Below are 16,571 nucleotides of genomic sequence, written 5' to 3' on the forward strand. Positions count from 1 at the left end.
TACTTCCTCCTGTTCTTTCTTTAGGGGTGAGTTTCTCCATGTCATCATTATGTCCACAAAAGAATAAAAGAAAGAAAGAGAAAAGACAAAAATAACAACAAAAACACCAGAAAAGAAAAGACAGAACAGACCAGAAGAAAACAGAAAAGAAGATGAAGAAGGAAGAAAAAGAAGAAGGAGGAGGAAAAATGAGGAGGGATCAAACAAGAAGTAAAACAGAACAAAACAATAAACCAGATCCTGGGTCTATTTTGGTCTGTTTGTTAAAAGAAAGTATATCCCAAATTAGAAAGGAAGAAAGTTATATAATATATATATATATATATATATATATATATATATATATACACAAAGCACAATAAAATACAATGAAAGGAAGCCCAAACCAAAAAGTAACATAAATATAGAAATAAAAATTTAAAAAGAATTGAAAAAAATAAGAAAATAGCTGAAAAAAATAAAACTGAAATACTAAATAATAATAATAATAATAATAATAAGTAATAATAATTTTTAAAAAACCACGAATGTTATATACCCCAAGATCTGAAGTTCTGCAGTTCTCTATGATCAGTAAACTTGGTGTTATCCCATTATTCATGCTGGCCTTCTGGGGGTGGGGCCTGTTATGCTGATTTTCATGTGTCCTTGCCCTGGTGGAATTGTGCCTCACTTGCCAGGGGCTGGGTTCACTGTAAGTGGCTCCAGATTGCACTATGTGGTGCTCTTTTCCTCCCTGAAAGCTTTCAGCACTGATGAGGGAGATGAAAATGGCAGCACCCCAATCTCTAACTCCAGATCTAAAAGTTCACATCCCCTACTCTTCAGTGAGCTCTCACAGAAAAACAGTCAATCATTCTTGTGTCCCTGATTTCCAGCCAACTCTGTGTTCACGCAGCTAGTGACTGAGTGTTTTAATCTCAGGCATATGACCCAGTTTTGAGTCTCCAAACTTTATGGACTCCTGCAACACAGACTGGTGTCCTTTCTCCCAGGGAAGAAACAGGGTCTCACTGTACTATTGCCTTTTGCTGGGTCCCTGCCTGGAGAGTGGCCACATGACCATCACCATGTAGCATTTTGCAGTTTATGGGGACATCAAGCAGAAAGCTGGCACCTAGACTCACTGTTTTCAGCCAGGTTCTCTGCTCAGATGCCTGGGAACTCTGCCACACTCAGGCACCCCCATTCTTTGTGTGACCCCAGGGATCCTGAGACCACACTGTCCCACCTGGGATTCTGCCCTGCTTCACCATCCAAGCAGGTCCCTTTAAACCAGGGACATCCCCCACCCTAGAAGACTTCTAAAAGTTCTGATTTTGTGTTCTGCTCCTTATAATATTTTTCAGTAGCCTCCTTAAGCTGGCTCCCTTGCCTTGCTGTATCTTCCGATATATTACCCTTGATTCATATCTCCACACCACCTACCTTCCAAAGAGTGGTTGCTTTTCTATTTGTAGAATTTCAGCATTTCTTTTCTCAGACCTCCAACTGATTTCACATGTGTTCAAAATGACTTGATAACTATCTAGCTAAATTCCAGGGATCAGATGAACTTAGGGTCCCCTACTCTTCCACCACCTTAACTCTTTTTCCTAATCATAATTATTTTTTAAAATGATACTTTGTTATCTGATAATGATATATTTATAAAGTGCTTTATAGTCTTTAAAGCTCATGCATTCTTATATTTTATTCTAATAATTCAAGGCACATGAATAAAAAGTAAACACAACATTCATTAAAAATTCCAAATCTTAGGTCCTTGAGGAAATTAAAGTTTTTAAATTTCAATAGAAAGTTGGTACTGAAGCTAAATATAATTTTAAAAATCTAAGTGTAAACTGTGGAAAATAAGCCTACAAGTCTTAAAAGAGGAAAAAAATTTTTTTTTGCCTTGGCAATAAGTGAAGTGTTTTGTTGACTAACCTTAAGGAATGTATTTCCCCAAAGGAAACAAAATGGGGAAAAACTAAATCAGGGTAAGTGGTGTGTTTATGAAAACCCTTACAACACATAAAGGAAATATCTATTCATGATTTATTTCAATAACATAGAGCAATGATGAAAATTTTTAAATCTAATTTTCATGTAAATTGCTGACTACTTAAAATGCACACACACACACATAATATCAGCACATGGAAACTTTATCTAAAAGAAAATCCAAATGTTTTCACATGCTTGTGGCCAAGTTAATTCACTGTTATGGATTATATGAGCTATTTTTACCTGGTCCAGATTCCTATTGTACAGTTTCCTGTAATACAGGTGCCTGGGAACAGATGAAATAATCAGAACTCATTGTATAGTCCAGGGCTTCCCCAACTTTAATTTGAATGTAAATCACCTGCATTTCCAACAAGGTCCTAGGTGATGCCCAGGCCACTGATCAAAGGACCAAGCTTTAGTGCCAAGAGTCTAGGCTGTTCCCACCTAATAATCAGAGCTGTCCTAACTTCTAACCAGTATTTTAAAAGTCCTTTCTTAACAAATTTACCAAGAAAAATTCTACATCTTGTCTGAAAATTTTATTCCAGCATTAACATTTCTTTTGGCCCTTTATATCTCACCTGTGCTTCTCCTAAAGCAAAGGGGAAGGGAAAGCAAATTACTACCTTTTTTGGTATGCAAGAGCCTTCCAGCCATAAAATTCTTCAAGCTGTGAAATTCTCATTTTCTTTCAATATCTTCCAACCATCTTGGAAGTGGGTAGTTTTCAAGTGGTAGTGGGTAGTGGGTAGTTTTCAATTCAAACCAATTTAGTTCTTCCATAAGGTCTATTATAACCCTAGGCTAGGTATTAAGAAATCCAAAGGAGATAAAATTCTTGTTCTCCCCAAACTTATAAGCTAATGAGAAGATAAACTGTAGTAAGAAGCAGAGAGCTCTGTAACATTTTGTTTATTTTTAAAATGGTTATTATTTTTTTAAACTCATCTTTGGTCATACAACCTCTGCTTGAACAGCTCTAGGAATAGGACACTCATTACTGGATCCAATTCCTTCATTTCATTTTTTAAAAGATTTTATTTATTCATTAGAGAGAGAGAAAGCAAGCAAAAGCAAGGGAGGAGGAGAGGGAAAAGAAGAGGGAGAAGCAGACTCCCCGCTAAGCAGGAAGCCCAATGCAGGGCTCAGTCCCAAGACCCCCAAGATCTTGATATGAGTCACAGCAGACTCTTAACCAACTAAGCTACCCAGGAACCCTTCCTCATTCCATTTAGATTATGAGCTCCCTGAGGTCATGGTCTGGGTTTTTTCAATTCTGTGCTAAAAACGAGTCTGGGGCTGGCACGTAGTGTATAAATGTTTGATAAATGAAGAGAGGCCATAAGGAACATCTCTGGAAGTAGAGATAAAAAGTTTCCTTGAAGACTGAAACTAATACAACACTGTATGCTAACTAACTGGAATTAAAATAAAAACTTAAGAAGCTAAAAAAAACCTTCTCTGGCAACTATGTATTTTAATATTTTAAAAATCTATCCAATTATTGATTTTATATGCCCAAAGTATAAAACTGATGCACAAATAAAATCTAAATTTCAAAGGAAAAAAAGAATAAAGACATGGCATTTCCGTGGACCCTAAATGAATGGGCATTTGAGGTAGTAAGAACAGAGAAGCAAAGGTGTGGAGGTTGGATGCCCAGAGTTGGTTCTGATTTACAACAAATTTTCTCCCTCTCATATTTGTCCCAAACCACACATCCCTTTAAAAATAGGAAGAGTAAAACAAACAAACAAACAAACAGGAAGAGTAAACCTATCGATTTGTATCATTAGAGCATAGTTTAGGATTTCGTGTCATATTTCCATAATAAAGACACAGACTAATTCACCTGTGAGGGCTCTTCCATCTCAAACAGGATTTGGTGATGATGGAAAGATGTCTTTGTTCTTGTCACCAGTTCAATTTTGGAAAACTTCCTACCATATTTGTGATTAGCCAGTCAAAGGCACTTCCAAGTGGGGTACTGTGTTTCTCTATCCTTTTGTATATATTATAAATTCCACTATTCTTCTTCTTATTTAATTCTATTGAGTATATGCTATGTGTCAGGAGGTGAATCACCTCCATAAGTTCTCAAAGCAACTTTAAAGTATAAATATTATGAATCCCATTTTAGAGATGACAGACCTGATGCTTCAAAATGTCCCAAAGTCTCATTTGTGACCACTGAATAACCCTCCCTCCCACACTAATGTATGATTCAGGTAGCTCTTCACAATTCTGCTTACTTGATTCATTCCAAGCTTTTCTTGGTAATCTACTTAGCATTTTGAATTGAAATCTCTTCATCTTTCTGCTCAATTGAGATGTATAAACATAAGTATAAAGGTCTTACATATATTATTTCTTTGTTTTTTAACCTCCAACTTCCTGTTTCACAAACTGAACTTAGACTAGATAAGCAAGCATTTTATAATAAAGATAGTAATGAGATTTCATTACTGGAAATTTTCAAGCAAAGGCTACATCTCCTGCAGAGAGGATTGATTCAAGTCTTAAAGATCATTCAAGTTGTTCCAATAGTTCCTTTCAGCCCTGAGATTTTATTCTTCTACCAATGTCATTATACATCTGAAAATATGGCATGAGTAAGACCATGAATATTTCATATTTTATATGGCTGGATCAAACCCTGTTGGGTCCCCCAATAATGGGTCCGTGATTAAAGGAGCAAGACTGATACAAAGCGAAGGTCAAGCAAAGCTTTATTTCGAGATATAAAGCATCGAGAATCAAACCAACTGGCTGGGGCCACGCCTCCTACAGAGAGCGTGACCCCTCCCTGCCTCACAGACTAACTTTTATAGAGCAAAGGCCATGTGGTTGGGCCTGACCACACGCAGGTGGTGAATGAGATTGTAACTCACAGAGAAAGCTGCACAGTCATGCTAGGTCACACATAAGTGATCAATTGAATTACAGTTTACCCTATAGTAAACATTTGAACTAGCCTATCACCTTGGTCAGAATTGGCACCCAAAAGGCGAGGCCCACACTCCTTGTTAGCTAGGAAGACAGTGTGCGTGCTTTACTGATTGGATGTCTCCACCTGACCCGACTCATCCCTGCATTCGGGCTGTTATCTCTACCTGACTTGACCCACCCTTGTATTTGGGCTTTGTTACCTGGGACTGGTTTCCCGGATTTGCTTTTAAATAAGTTCCCCTGGGGGGTGGGGGGAGGGTCAATTTAAGTTTTACTGCATAAACAACAAAATGGCTGTTCAACAGAGGTGGCGCCGCTGCTCTGGCTAAATAGGCCTTCACAACCCAGCATATCAGTCTATGCCTTAGTATTAACATATCCTAAGGACATCCCCTTCTAGGGGGATGGACATCTTCTAGGATGGATAACATTTTACATGACTGAAAGCCTCCTTGCCTCCAATATTTATATACACACATAATATATAAATTCCCTTATTTTAGGTTATGTATTTTATTTAATGATTTCAAATTTTTATTTTGAAACAATTATAGATATGTAATAAATTGCAAGGAAATGTACAGTATTGTCATTACCTTTTTAATGAAAATATATGGGATTTTTAATGTTAAAAGTAGTATGTGTTCTCTGAAAAATTTCACATAAGTCAAAAGTACATAAAAAGTAAATGAAGTATCTTCACCTTCATAAAGCACTCTGCTCAACACCACTGTAAACAGTTTGGTGTGTGTTCTTCTAGTCCTTTGTTAAATTGCATACATGATGGCCAAATAAAAGAAGCCAGCTTAACAAACAATCCCAGACTCCCTTCCATCCTTGCATAGCTTTGTCTAAAAGCCCTATGATTGTAACAACAGTCCCAAATATAATAGTAGCTCCTGTTTATGAGTGTACCAGGATGTACTGGGCTGGGTATTTGTACACATGATCACAACAATCCTATACAGAAAATATTTAGTAGAATTTGCAGGTGAGGAAACTGATACTTAAGTTTGCGCAGCTACTTAAGCCTGGAATTTAACCCAGGTCTATCTAATTCTGAAGGCCATTACTGATGAGGGAGCAGGAGGCTGGCTGAGGACAAAGCAAAAGCTGGCACCTTGCACCCCTCTCCACCCACTCCCCCTCAGTAATATGTGTAGCATTCCTCAGGCATCCCTGACTGCCATAAGAAACAAATAGTTGGGGCGCCTGGGTGGCTCAGTGGGTTAAAGCCTCTGCCTTCAGCTCAGGTCATGATCCCAGGGTTCTGGGATCGAGCCCCACATCGGGCTCTCTGCTCAGCGGGGAGCCTGCTTCCTCCTCTCTCTCGCTCTGCCTGCCTCTCTGCGTACTTGTGATCTCTGTCTGTCAAATAAATAAATAAAATCTTAAAAAAAAAAAAAAAAGAAACAAATAGTTAATTTGCAGAAATCACAATCCTACAAGACAGGAGTCTCCCTTGGTTTACAAATGTCCTAGAGATCTACAAACAAAGAAGTTACCTTATCAATAGCACAATTTCCAGAGGCAAATAACTCAGTTCCTCAAGCCCTAAATAAAGTTAAATTTCTTCTAAACCCAAATCTCACTAACAAAGACACTTGATAGCAGAAATGTGAATGGCTTGGCAAGAGACAACATTGATCAAGCCACAAGGCCTCCGGTATCAGGGCACCTTGTAGGCCCTCTTTAGCATATGAAAGCACCATTGAAACCTCCCTTCCCGTCACCTTCCCCCAACCACAGGGTACATAACCCGCCATCTCTCACAACCTCTCTCACAGCTCTTTCTGCCCATGGGTCCTGTCCTTGTGCTTTAATAAACCACCATTTTGCACCAAAGATGTCTCAAGAATTCTTTCTTGGTCATCGGCTCCGGACCTCAGCCCACTGAACCTCACCTAGGTTCTAGAACTTCATCAATTACCTTTTCAACTCATGGTCTATAGAGAATGTTCGATGGAATGAAGAGAGAGAGAAAACCAAATAGGGAAAAATATCTATATATTTTTAATTCCCTGAGAATTCAGCCAAATTAACATTAAAGAAACCAAAAAACCAAAAGTTAATGTTAACATCATTCAAACCAATTTCCTGGAATTCTGCATATAAAAAGAGTCAAATTACTGACTACTTTTCCACCAGTTGTCCCTCTCCTTGGGCGGTCCCAGCATGAGAGCCCTGTGGTGTTCAACGGCTAAGATTTCTCATCATCAGTTCTGCCTCAAAGATGGTATAGATCAGCATCTCTAAACCACTGTATTTAGTCTTAGCTTTGAGAAGAAGGTGGCTTTATAGGGGCCTCCTAAGAAATCACATCCTTTCCCTAGCCTATCCCATGGACAATATAAAGCCATTGGTAAAATTTGAGTTTCTTTCTATGAATATGATTGTCAGAATGGAAAAGGGCTGACCTTCACCAATCACCTCTCCAGGAGGGGCACATCAGGTCTTTGACCCCGCCATCACGAAGCTTGATACCCCAATGGCATCTGATCCCCCTGCCTACTAAAGCTGAATGGGGAACCAAACCTTGAGACATAAAGTCCGCTCACTAACAACGCAGACTGAAGTCAGTAGAACAGGAAAAAAAAAAAAATCTATCACTTTGTCCCACAGAGAAAAAAGAGAATGAGAAGGGACATTTCTGCTGAAATTGGGAGGACATTTAGATCCAGTTATTTGGGTACAAACATCTTCCTGACCTGAGAAAAATAATGGCCTGTGGGGACATAAATGTGGCACTATGACCGCTCGGCCTGTGCTGATCTTGACATTCTCCTCTACCATAAGAACAGAGGTCCCATGGAAACCTTGTGGCAGCATTGGCTGTTTCCAATCAAACAGCAACAATTCTGCTTCTTCCCTTTCTCAGTCAATAAATCCTCCCAAAAGCAAATGAATGAGAATGAAATTATATAGGAATAACCCTGATTCTATGAGGACTATGGGGAAAGGAAATCATTCACAAACTTTAGGCTCTATTACAGTTAATAAATTGCTTGCAGTGTATCTCCCAAACATCAGTCAGTTGCAACATAAAGATAAGAATGTCCAGCTAGTGGGGGCACCTGGATGGCTCAGTGGGTTAAGTGATTGACTCTTGGTTTTGGCTCAGGTCATGATCTCAGGATCCTGGAATTGAGCCCCACATCAGGCTCTGAGCTCACCAGGGAGTCTGCTTGAGATTCTTCCTCTCCATCCCCCTCTGCTCCTCCCCCTGTTCATGCTCTCTCTCAAATATATAAATAAAAACCTTAAAAAAATGTCCAGCTAGTGAATAAATGTTTCCAAATAGAAGTGTTATGCGAATTTAATTACATTAATTTAAACAAATATTTTGTGTGTGCCTATTTTCACATTATAATGCATCATATAAAAATGTCCCTATGCTTTCTCCCTGAAAATTAGTCCTTTATGTCCTGTTTGTGAAAAATAAAGGACTAACACATTGTATTCCATATTATTTACTATAAACAAAATTTTAAATCATATTATTTCATGAAAGAATTCAGGCACCCCTCAGGTTTAGAGTAGATAATGGCTAAAGTAATTCTACTCTGGTACTGTAGAATTCTACTCTGCTATTGTGGAAATTGACATATGAATGGAAAAATATTTAAAATATGTCATTACATAAATGCCATCAAAATGATAATGAAAATATGCACAATATTTTGTAATATGCTCTTAAGAAGTAGATATATCCTGACATGGCACAATTTTCTCATTTGTGATGGTAAATAAACTACTTACCATTCACTCTCACAGAGAGCCTTTCTGGGGGCACTTTGGTGGCTCAATCAGCTGAATATCCTACTCTTGGCTTCACCTGGGTCGTAATCTCAGGGTCGTAAGATTGAGCCCTGAGTCAAGCTCTGTCTTCAGCATGGAGTCTGCTTCCCCTTTCCCTCTCCTTCTGCCCCTCTTCCCACTTGCTCTCCCTTTCTCTCTCATATAAATCAATCAATCAATCAATCAATCAATCTTAAAGAGAAAGCCTTTCTTGCTTTGTAAGCAGAGCTTGCTGCTCTCTACTCTAGTACCTGGAATGAAAAGGATACTCTCTGGAAAAACAGACTGCCGACTGCTGTGTCTCATGTGAAGGGTGTGCCATTCCAGGAGATGCCTTGAGCATATTCATTGCCTAATGCAGGAGTCAAAAGTTCTTTGATATCTCAATGAATTCATTTTTCTAGAATGGACTTATATAAATGCCTGGGGACCAATCTTTTGAGAATACACATGTCACCTCTAAGCAGCTGTTCTGGAATTCCTCAGAGTGCAAACACAACTCAAGGACAACAGCCTGAATAGAAAGTATAGAAGTGATGAACAATTAATTCTCTCTTGGATTCATTAAAGTTGTGGCAACGATCTTTTCCCAGCATGCAACGAGGAGTTCAACTTCCTTTCTCTTTAGGGACATTGATGAGTAAATTTCAGTACTAGATTTCTATTAGGAAGCTGGAGGTGATGGAAGCTTATGAGATTGGCTTCTCCTCATTACCATCAGGAAGAAGAGAGGGAAGTGTGGGTGTGAGCTTATCTGGTTGAATTCCATGAAGCATGGAGTGTTTTCCCCTCAGACTTGGACTCCTACATACTCTATGCTCTGCCAGTGCATGTATATTGGAGCTATGGTACTAACAACCTACTGTTTTGACACTAAGCACCTCCTAGTTAGGGCTGCTCACCTGGATATGGTGCTTCCTTTCTTCCCCACCAACATCCTTACATCTTCATGTCCTCAAATTTCTGGCAGTACTCTGATCTGATGATGACATTATTAATATGGAGTTCTAAAGGAGAAAAAAGCAGAGCCATCAAATAGCTCTGTAGGTTATAGTTGGGAAAAAGGTTGTAAGTTTGAAAATCTTGTATTTTACTTCACCAAAATTAAGATTAAAAACATTAGATAGTGTCAAGAGTTAAGTGTTTAAAGTTCAAACACTCCCTTAGCAGCATGAATTTTTCTATACAAGGAGAAGTACAGAAGTAGTGCTTATTAAAGTCCTTAAAGTCATTACCCACCAGGGAAATGCAAACCAAAATTGCATTGATATAGTACTTCACACATACTAGGATGGGTGTGCCAAAAAGAACATATAATAATAATGTGTTGGTGAGGAGGTAGAGAAATTAGAATCCTCATATACTGCTCTTAGTAAGGTAAAATGGTGCACTGTTCTGAAAACAACTTGGCTCTTCTTCAGAATGGTAAACATAAGGTTATCATTTGATCCAGCCATTCCACTCATAGGTATAAATTCCATAATGATAAAAATATATGTTCACTTAAAAGTGGTACATAAATGTTTATAGCAATATTACTCATAATAGTCAAAATGTGGAAACAAAAAAAATGTGTATTAAGTGATGAATGGATAAGTAAAATGTGCATATCCATAAAATGGAAATCATTCAGCAATAAGAATAAATGAAATACCAATACATACTACAAAATGGATGGGATTTGAAAACACCGCAAGTGAAAAAAGCCAGATACACAAGGCATACACTATATGATTTTATTTATATGAAACATGTAGAATAGGGATATCCATAGACACAGAGAGCAGATTAGTGGTTTTCTAGTGCTACTAAAATGGGCAAATACATGGGGGTGATTTCTTTTTTAAATATGTGGGTACTGGATTTTTTTTTTTTTTTGGAGCAGTGGTGGATTATGAAAATGTTCTCATATCATATTGGAGAACACAGGGAATTTTAGATCACAATGTGTGAAATGCTTGGTACAGGTGCAGCTTGTTGTCCTGGTGGAATGGAGCATTACAGTTGTCAGAAGATCCTATATAGACACCACTGTTATAATTCAGCTAAAAGGCCCATGTTTTTATTATGTAAGGAATTTTTCAGAATGAAAACTTCATCTAATTGTTGATCTCATTAGAGAGTCCACATTCCCTAGTTAACTTCCTCAGGGCACTCTTGACCTCTTTGTTTCTCAGGCTGTATATGATGGGGTTCAACATAGGGGTTATAACACAGAAGAACACAGAAATAAGGATATCCATGTCCAGGTTGTAGCCTATGTTGGTTCTGTCATAATTGAAATTGGCCGCTCCAAAGAAGACCACTACCACGGTAAGGTGGGATGCACAGGTAGAGAAGGCCTTGCTCCTACCCTGAGCAGAGGGAATCCTAAGAATGGCAGTGATGATGAATATGTAGGACACTCCAGTAAACAGGCAGGGACTCAGGCCAATGGTGGCACTGGCCACATGGAGCACAGATTCATTCAGAGAGGTGTCTGAGCAGGAGAGCTTCAGGAGCAGTGGAATGTCACAGAGAAAGTGGCTGATTTGGTTGGGTCCACAGAGTGTGAGTGTGGCTGCCAGTACCGTGTGTGTCACAGAATTCACCAGCCCACACAGCCAGGACCCAGTCACCAAAAAAACACAGACCTTCACACTCATGAGGACTGGATATTGAAGAGGGTGGCAAATGGCTACATAGCGGTCATATGCCATAGCAGCCAATAAGACACCCTCAGTGCCAGCACATGTCACGAGGAAGAAAATCTGGGAAAGGCAGCCCTCATATGAAATGGTCTTCTTCTCCCGGAAGAAGTTCACCAGCATGACTGGAATGGTGGTGGATGTATAGCAGATGTCTAAGAAACTCAGGTTGCTGAGGAAATAATACATTGGAGTGTGGAGAGCAAGACTGATTCTAGTGGCTGTTATTATGAGCATGTTCCCTGCAACTGTTGTCAGGTAAACGATCAAGAAAACCAGGAAAAACAAACCCTGTAGTTTGGGGTGGTTGGAAAATCCCAAGAAGATGAATTCTGTTACATCTGTTTGATTGTTCATTTCAAATGGTGTCAGAGCTACAAAACAATGAGGTTTGTAGGAAAGTCTTCAGAGAAATCACAACTTCTCACTCAACAAATCCAGCCAGTTCAGGCCCCGGGACTGCCCATGGATTTATATCACTGTTGGTGGGTGAAAATAAATGGTCAAACCAACATTAAAATGTTGGTCAAATCCAGCAATAAACCATTAACCTCTTCATTAGAGCAAACTCATGTAGTTTGATCTCATTGTCTTAGTAATATCTGCGATTGTTGCCCTTTCTGGTAAGCATCTCATTTTTCTTTCATTTTTTCCCCAAGAAATAGCATTCCATTGCAAAATTCTTTTAAATGTAGAAAGACAGGGGAACCTGGAATGGCTTAGTCATTAAGCACCTGCCCCCAAGGGTCCTGGAATTGAGCTCTGCATTGTGCTCCTTGCTCAGTGGGAAGCCTGTTTCTCCCTCTCTCTCTCTGGCTGCTGCTCCCCATGCTCGTGCTCTCTCTCTGTGTCAAATAAATAAATAAAATCTTAAAAAAAAATAAATGTATAAAGACATAAGTAAAAATCCAGTCACCTGTAGAATCAAAGCCAGTGGTACCTTTTGGTATTCACAATCATAGTAGTGGTTTTTTGTTTTTTGTTTATTTTTTGCAGTTATGTAAATCTTGATCTCTATTTGTTGCTTTAAAATATTAAGAGCACTTGTTATGATAAGCCCTGGATGATGTATGGAATTTTTGAACCACTATGAAAGTGATAACACTATGTTAATGATACTGGAATTAAAATAAAATATTAGAAGCAAAATTTCCAAAATTAGAAAGGAAGAAGTAAACTATCTCTATTCACAGATGACATGATCCTATGTATACAGAAAATACCCAAGAATCCACAAGAACATTATTAGAGCTCATAAACAAAGTCAGCAAAGTTGCACACACAAATATCAGTTATGTTTCCATATATTAACAATAAACAATCCAAAAAGGAAGTTAGGAAATCCATTTCATTTACAGTAATATCTAGAAGAATTAGGTGCTTACAGTAAAATTAGGTGCTTACAGTAAATCTTACTGAGGAAGTGAAAGGTCTGTATACTAAAAACTACAAAATATTGCTGAAATAAATTAAAGAAGACAACTAAATAAAAAAGCACCTATGTTCATGGATGAAAGGACTTAATATTGGTAAGATGTTAGTACTATCCAAACTAATGTATAGGTTCAATGCCATCCATATCAAAATTTTAGTATATTTTTCCCACAAAAATGGAAAAATCAGTCTTCAAATTCATATTCAGGCAAGGAGCCCTGAATAGAACACCAGGATACAAACACCTGTACAAACACATACAGACATCTGTACAAACACATACAAAACAAAAACCTTCCTTTTATGAAAAAGGAAGAATGACTCACATTTCCTGACTCCAAAACTTACTACAATTCTACAGTAATTAAAACAGTATGGTATTTGCATAAGGATGGACATACAAACCAATGAAATAGAATGGAGAGCCCAGAAATAAATTCTCACATAAATTCTTACACATATAAAATGATAATCTCACATGTTCAACTTTTGTTGAAAATGACCATTCAATGAGGGAAAAGACAGTCTTTTCAACAAATGGTTCTGAGAAAAGTGGATATCCACATACAAAAGAATAAAGTGCACAAAATTAACTCAAGATGGATCAAAGACCTAAACTTAAGAGCAAAAACTATAAAATTCTCAGGAGAAAACATTGAAGAAAATCTTTATGCTATTAGTTTTGGCAACTATTTTATGGATATGACACCAAAAATACAGGCAACGAAAGAAAAAATATAGATAAATTGTACTTCATCAAGATTAAGAAAGTGTCATCAAAATACACTATCAAGAAAGCAAACAAACAACCTATAAAACAGAAAATAGTTGCAAATCATATATCTTATAAGGGACTCATATCCAGAATATATAAAAAAAACTCCTAGAATTTAACAATAATCAAAAAAGAACTCAATTCAAAAATAAGCAAAGGACTTTAATAGACATTTCTCCAAAGATAATATACAAATGGCCAATAAGAACATGAAGAGATGCTTAATATCATTAGTCTTAGAGAAATGCAAATCAAAACCATGAGCTACCACATTTCACCTATCAGGATGATTATAATGAAGAAAATGGAAAACAAAATATGTTAATGAGGATATAAAGAATTTGGAACCCTCAGGAATTGTTGACAGGAATGTAAAATGGCACATCTACTATGGGAAACAGTTGCCAGTTCCTCAAAAAGTTAAACATAGAACTACCATATGACCCAGAAATTCTATTCCTTGGTACATATCCAAAAGAATTGAAAGCAGGGACTTGAACAGGTGTTTGTATCCTGGTGTTCATAGCGTTATTATTCACAATAGCCAAAAACAACTTAAGTATTCATTGAAGAATGTTAGGATAACATTTTGTGATATATGCTTATAATGGGCTATTATTCAGCCATAAAAAAGAACAAAGCTGGGGCACCTGTGTGGTTCAGTGGGTTAAGCCTCTGCCTTCAGCTCAGGTCATGATCCTGGGGTCCTGGAAATGAGCCCCGCATCAGGCTCTCTGCTCAGCGGGGAGCCTGCTTCCCCCTCTCTCTCTGCCTGCCTCTCTGCCTACTTGTGATCTCTGTCTGTCAAATAAATAAATAAAATCTTAAATAAAATTTAAGATCTTAAATTTAAAATCTTAAAATCTTAAATAAAATTTAATCTCTGTCAAATAAATAAATAAAATCTTAAATAAAATTTTATTTATTTATTTGACAGAGATCACAAGTAGGCAGAGAGGCAGGCAGAGAGAGAGGGGGAAGCAGGCTCCCCGCTGAGCAGAGAGCCTGATGCAGGGCTTGATCCCAGGACTCCGGGATCATGGCCTGAGCCCAACGCAGAGGCCCTAACCCACTGAGCCACCCAGGCGCCCCAATAAATAAAATCTTTAAAAAAAAAAATAAAGGAACAAAATTTTGATATATACTACAACATGAATGGATCTTGAAAATATTATGCTGACATTATGCTAAGCCAGACACAGAAAGGCAAATATATGATTTCACTTATATTATGTGCCAAGATTTAACCTCAATCAAACATTGCATGTTTCCTGAAAAAATAATTAATACAATTACTAGCTTTCTGTTAAGTTATCCATTCTGATAGGTTCACAGCCGTTCAAGTATGATTTCTGTACCTTTTTCAATCTCGGATGTGAGACATCTTGAGCCAGATATCCTACTTTCGCTTATTAGATGTAGATGGTGGCTAAGTCAGCTGGACTCCTCTGTTTCCCAGTTTGATGACTGCATTCTCAAGAAGTAGCATGACATGATATAAGCAATGTGCCCTGTATGTAATAGATGTTCAATCAACTGTAGTTATTATGGCTATTATTTGTAATCCATACAAAAATATTTTAATATATTTTCTTTGACTCTGCTTTCAAAATTGTATAAATATGATCACTTTTCAATATAGTCACTACTGATAACCCAGTCCAAGCCACCAATTTCTCTTGCATCAACCACTGCAGCAAACTTCCACTTCCTTCCCCTTCCCGTTCCCATTTAATTTGTCTCCACACAGCAGCAGCAGCCAGAGTGAATTTTTATAATCTAAGCTAAATTATGCCACTCCTAAACTCAAAACCTTCCAAAGTTTTTCCATTTCACTTATTTGAAATCTAAAGATCACACCTTGGCCTACGAAATCTATGGGATCTGGCCTCTGACTGCCTTTCTGATATTCCTTCCCACTGTTCTTCCCTTTTGCTCACTTAGCTTGAGCTACACAGAGCTGCTTTCTGTTTTTAACAACACCAAACACCTTCCCATTTCGAGGGCTTGTACTTGCTATTTCCCTTGCCAGAAACATTTTCCCTCCAGATATTTGCTTGTTCCATCTCCTATTTTCACTGAGGTTTTTCCTGAACTCTTACAGTCTTGGGGATACTTTTTCTAATAATTCTATTTAAAATAGAAGTCACATCACTTTTTATCCCCTTACTTTGCTTTACCTCCTTTTGTGGCACTTATGCTACACTTGGCATGAAATTATTGATATATTCACTTCTGTTTGTAGTATAAGTTCTATGAGGCCAGAGGCTCAGTTTTGGTCATTTTCTATCCCTAATACCTAAGAGAGAGCCTAGCATACAGCTTATGCTCAATAAATATTTGTTGAATGAATAAATATATCTATGTTTTAGGTGACTATGGAATTCATTATATTTCCTATGAGAAAATCTAGTCTAATTCTTTTCCATTTTGCCTACTTATGCTTAATTATTGTTCCATATATCTCTCTCCTGACCTGTGAATATCAACTCATTATGCCAATCAATCTACTTTAATCTTTAGAGTACAAAACTTTACACATTAGGAATAATTAACATCTTACTCTATATTGGCTTTTTTTTTTTTTACAATTTTATTTATTTATTTGACAGACAGAGATCACAAGCAGGCAGAGAGGCAGATAGAAAAAGAGGAAGGGAAGCAGGCTCCCTGCTGAGCAGAGATTCCCAATGCAGGTCTCAATCCCATGACCCTGGGATCATGACCTGAGCCGAAGGCAGAGGCTTTAACCCACTGAGCCACCCAGGCACCCCTCTATATTGGCTTTTTTTTTTTTTTAAGATTTTATTTATTTATTTGACAGAGAGAAATCACAAGTAGGCAGAGAGGCAGGCAGAGAGAGAGAGAGAGAGAGGAGGAAGCAGGCTCCCTGCTGAGCAGAGAGCCCGATGCGGGACTCGATCCCAGGACCCTGA

The 16,571-nt window shown here is 37.9% G+C and overlaps 1 protein-coding gene across 1 annotated transcript; it reads right to left on the reverse strand.

Moving 5' to 3' along the window:
* Positions 1 to 10,838: 10,838 nt before the first annotated feature.
* Positions 10,839 to 15,701, reverse strand: LOC116567368 (olfactory receptor 1052-like). Its single transcript, XM_032302378.1, has 2 exons — positions 15,626 to 15,701; positions 10,839 to 11,800 (listed from the first exon to the last, which is right to left on the reverse strand). The coding sequence occupies exons 1-2, from the start codon at positions 15,699 to 15,701 to the stop codon at positions 10,839 to 10,841; spliced, it is 1,038 nt and encodes a 345-aa protein (XP_032158269.1).
* Between the last annotated feature and the right edge of the window lie 870 nt (positions 15,702 to 16,571).

The sequence above is a fragment of the Mustela erminea genome, chromosome 10 (genome assembly GCF_009829155.1).
Source record: "Mustela erminea isolate mMusErm1 chromosome 10, mMusErm1.Pri, whole genome shotgun sequence".
Taxonomy (NCBI): domain Eukaryota; kingdom Metazoa; phylum Chordata; class Mammalia; order Carnivora; family Mustelidae; genus Mustela; species Mustela erminea.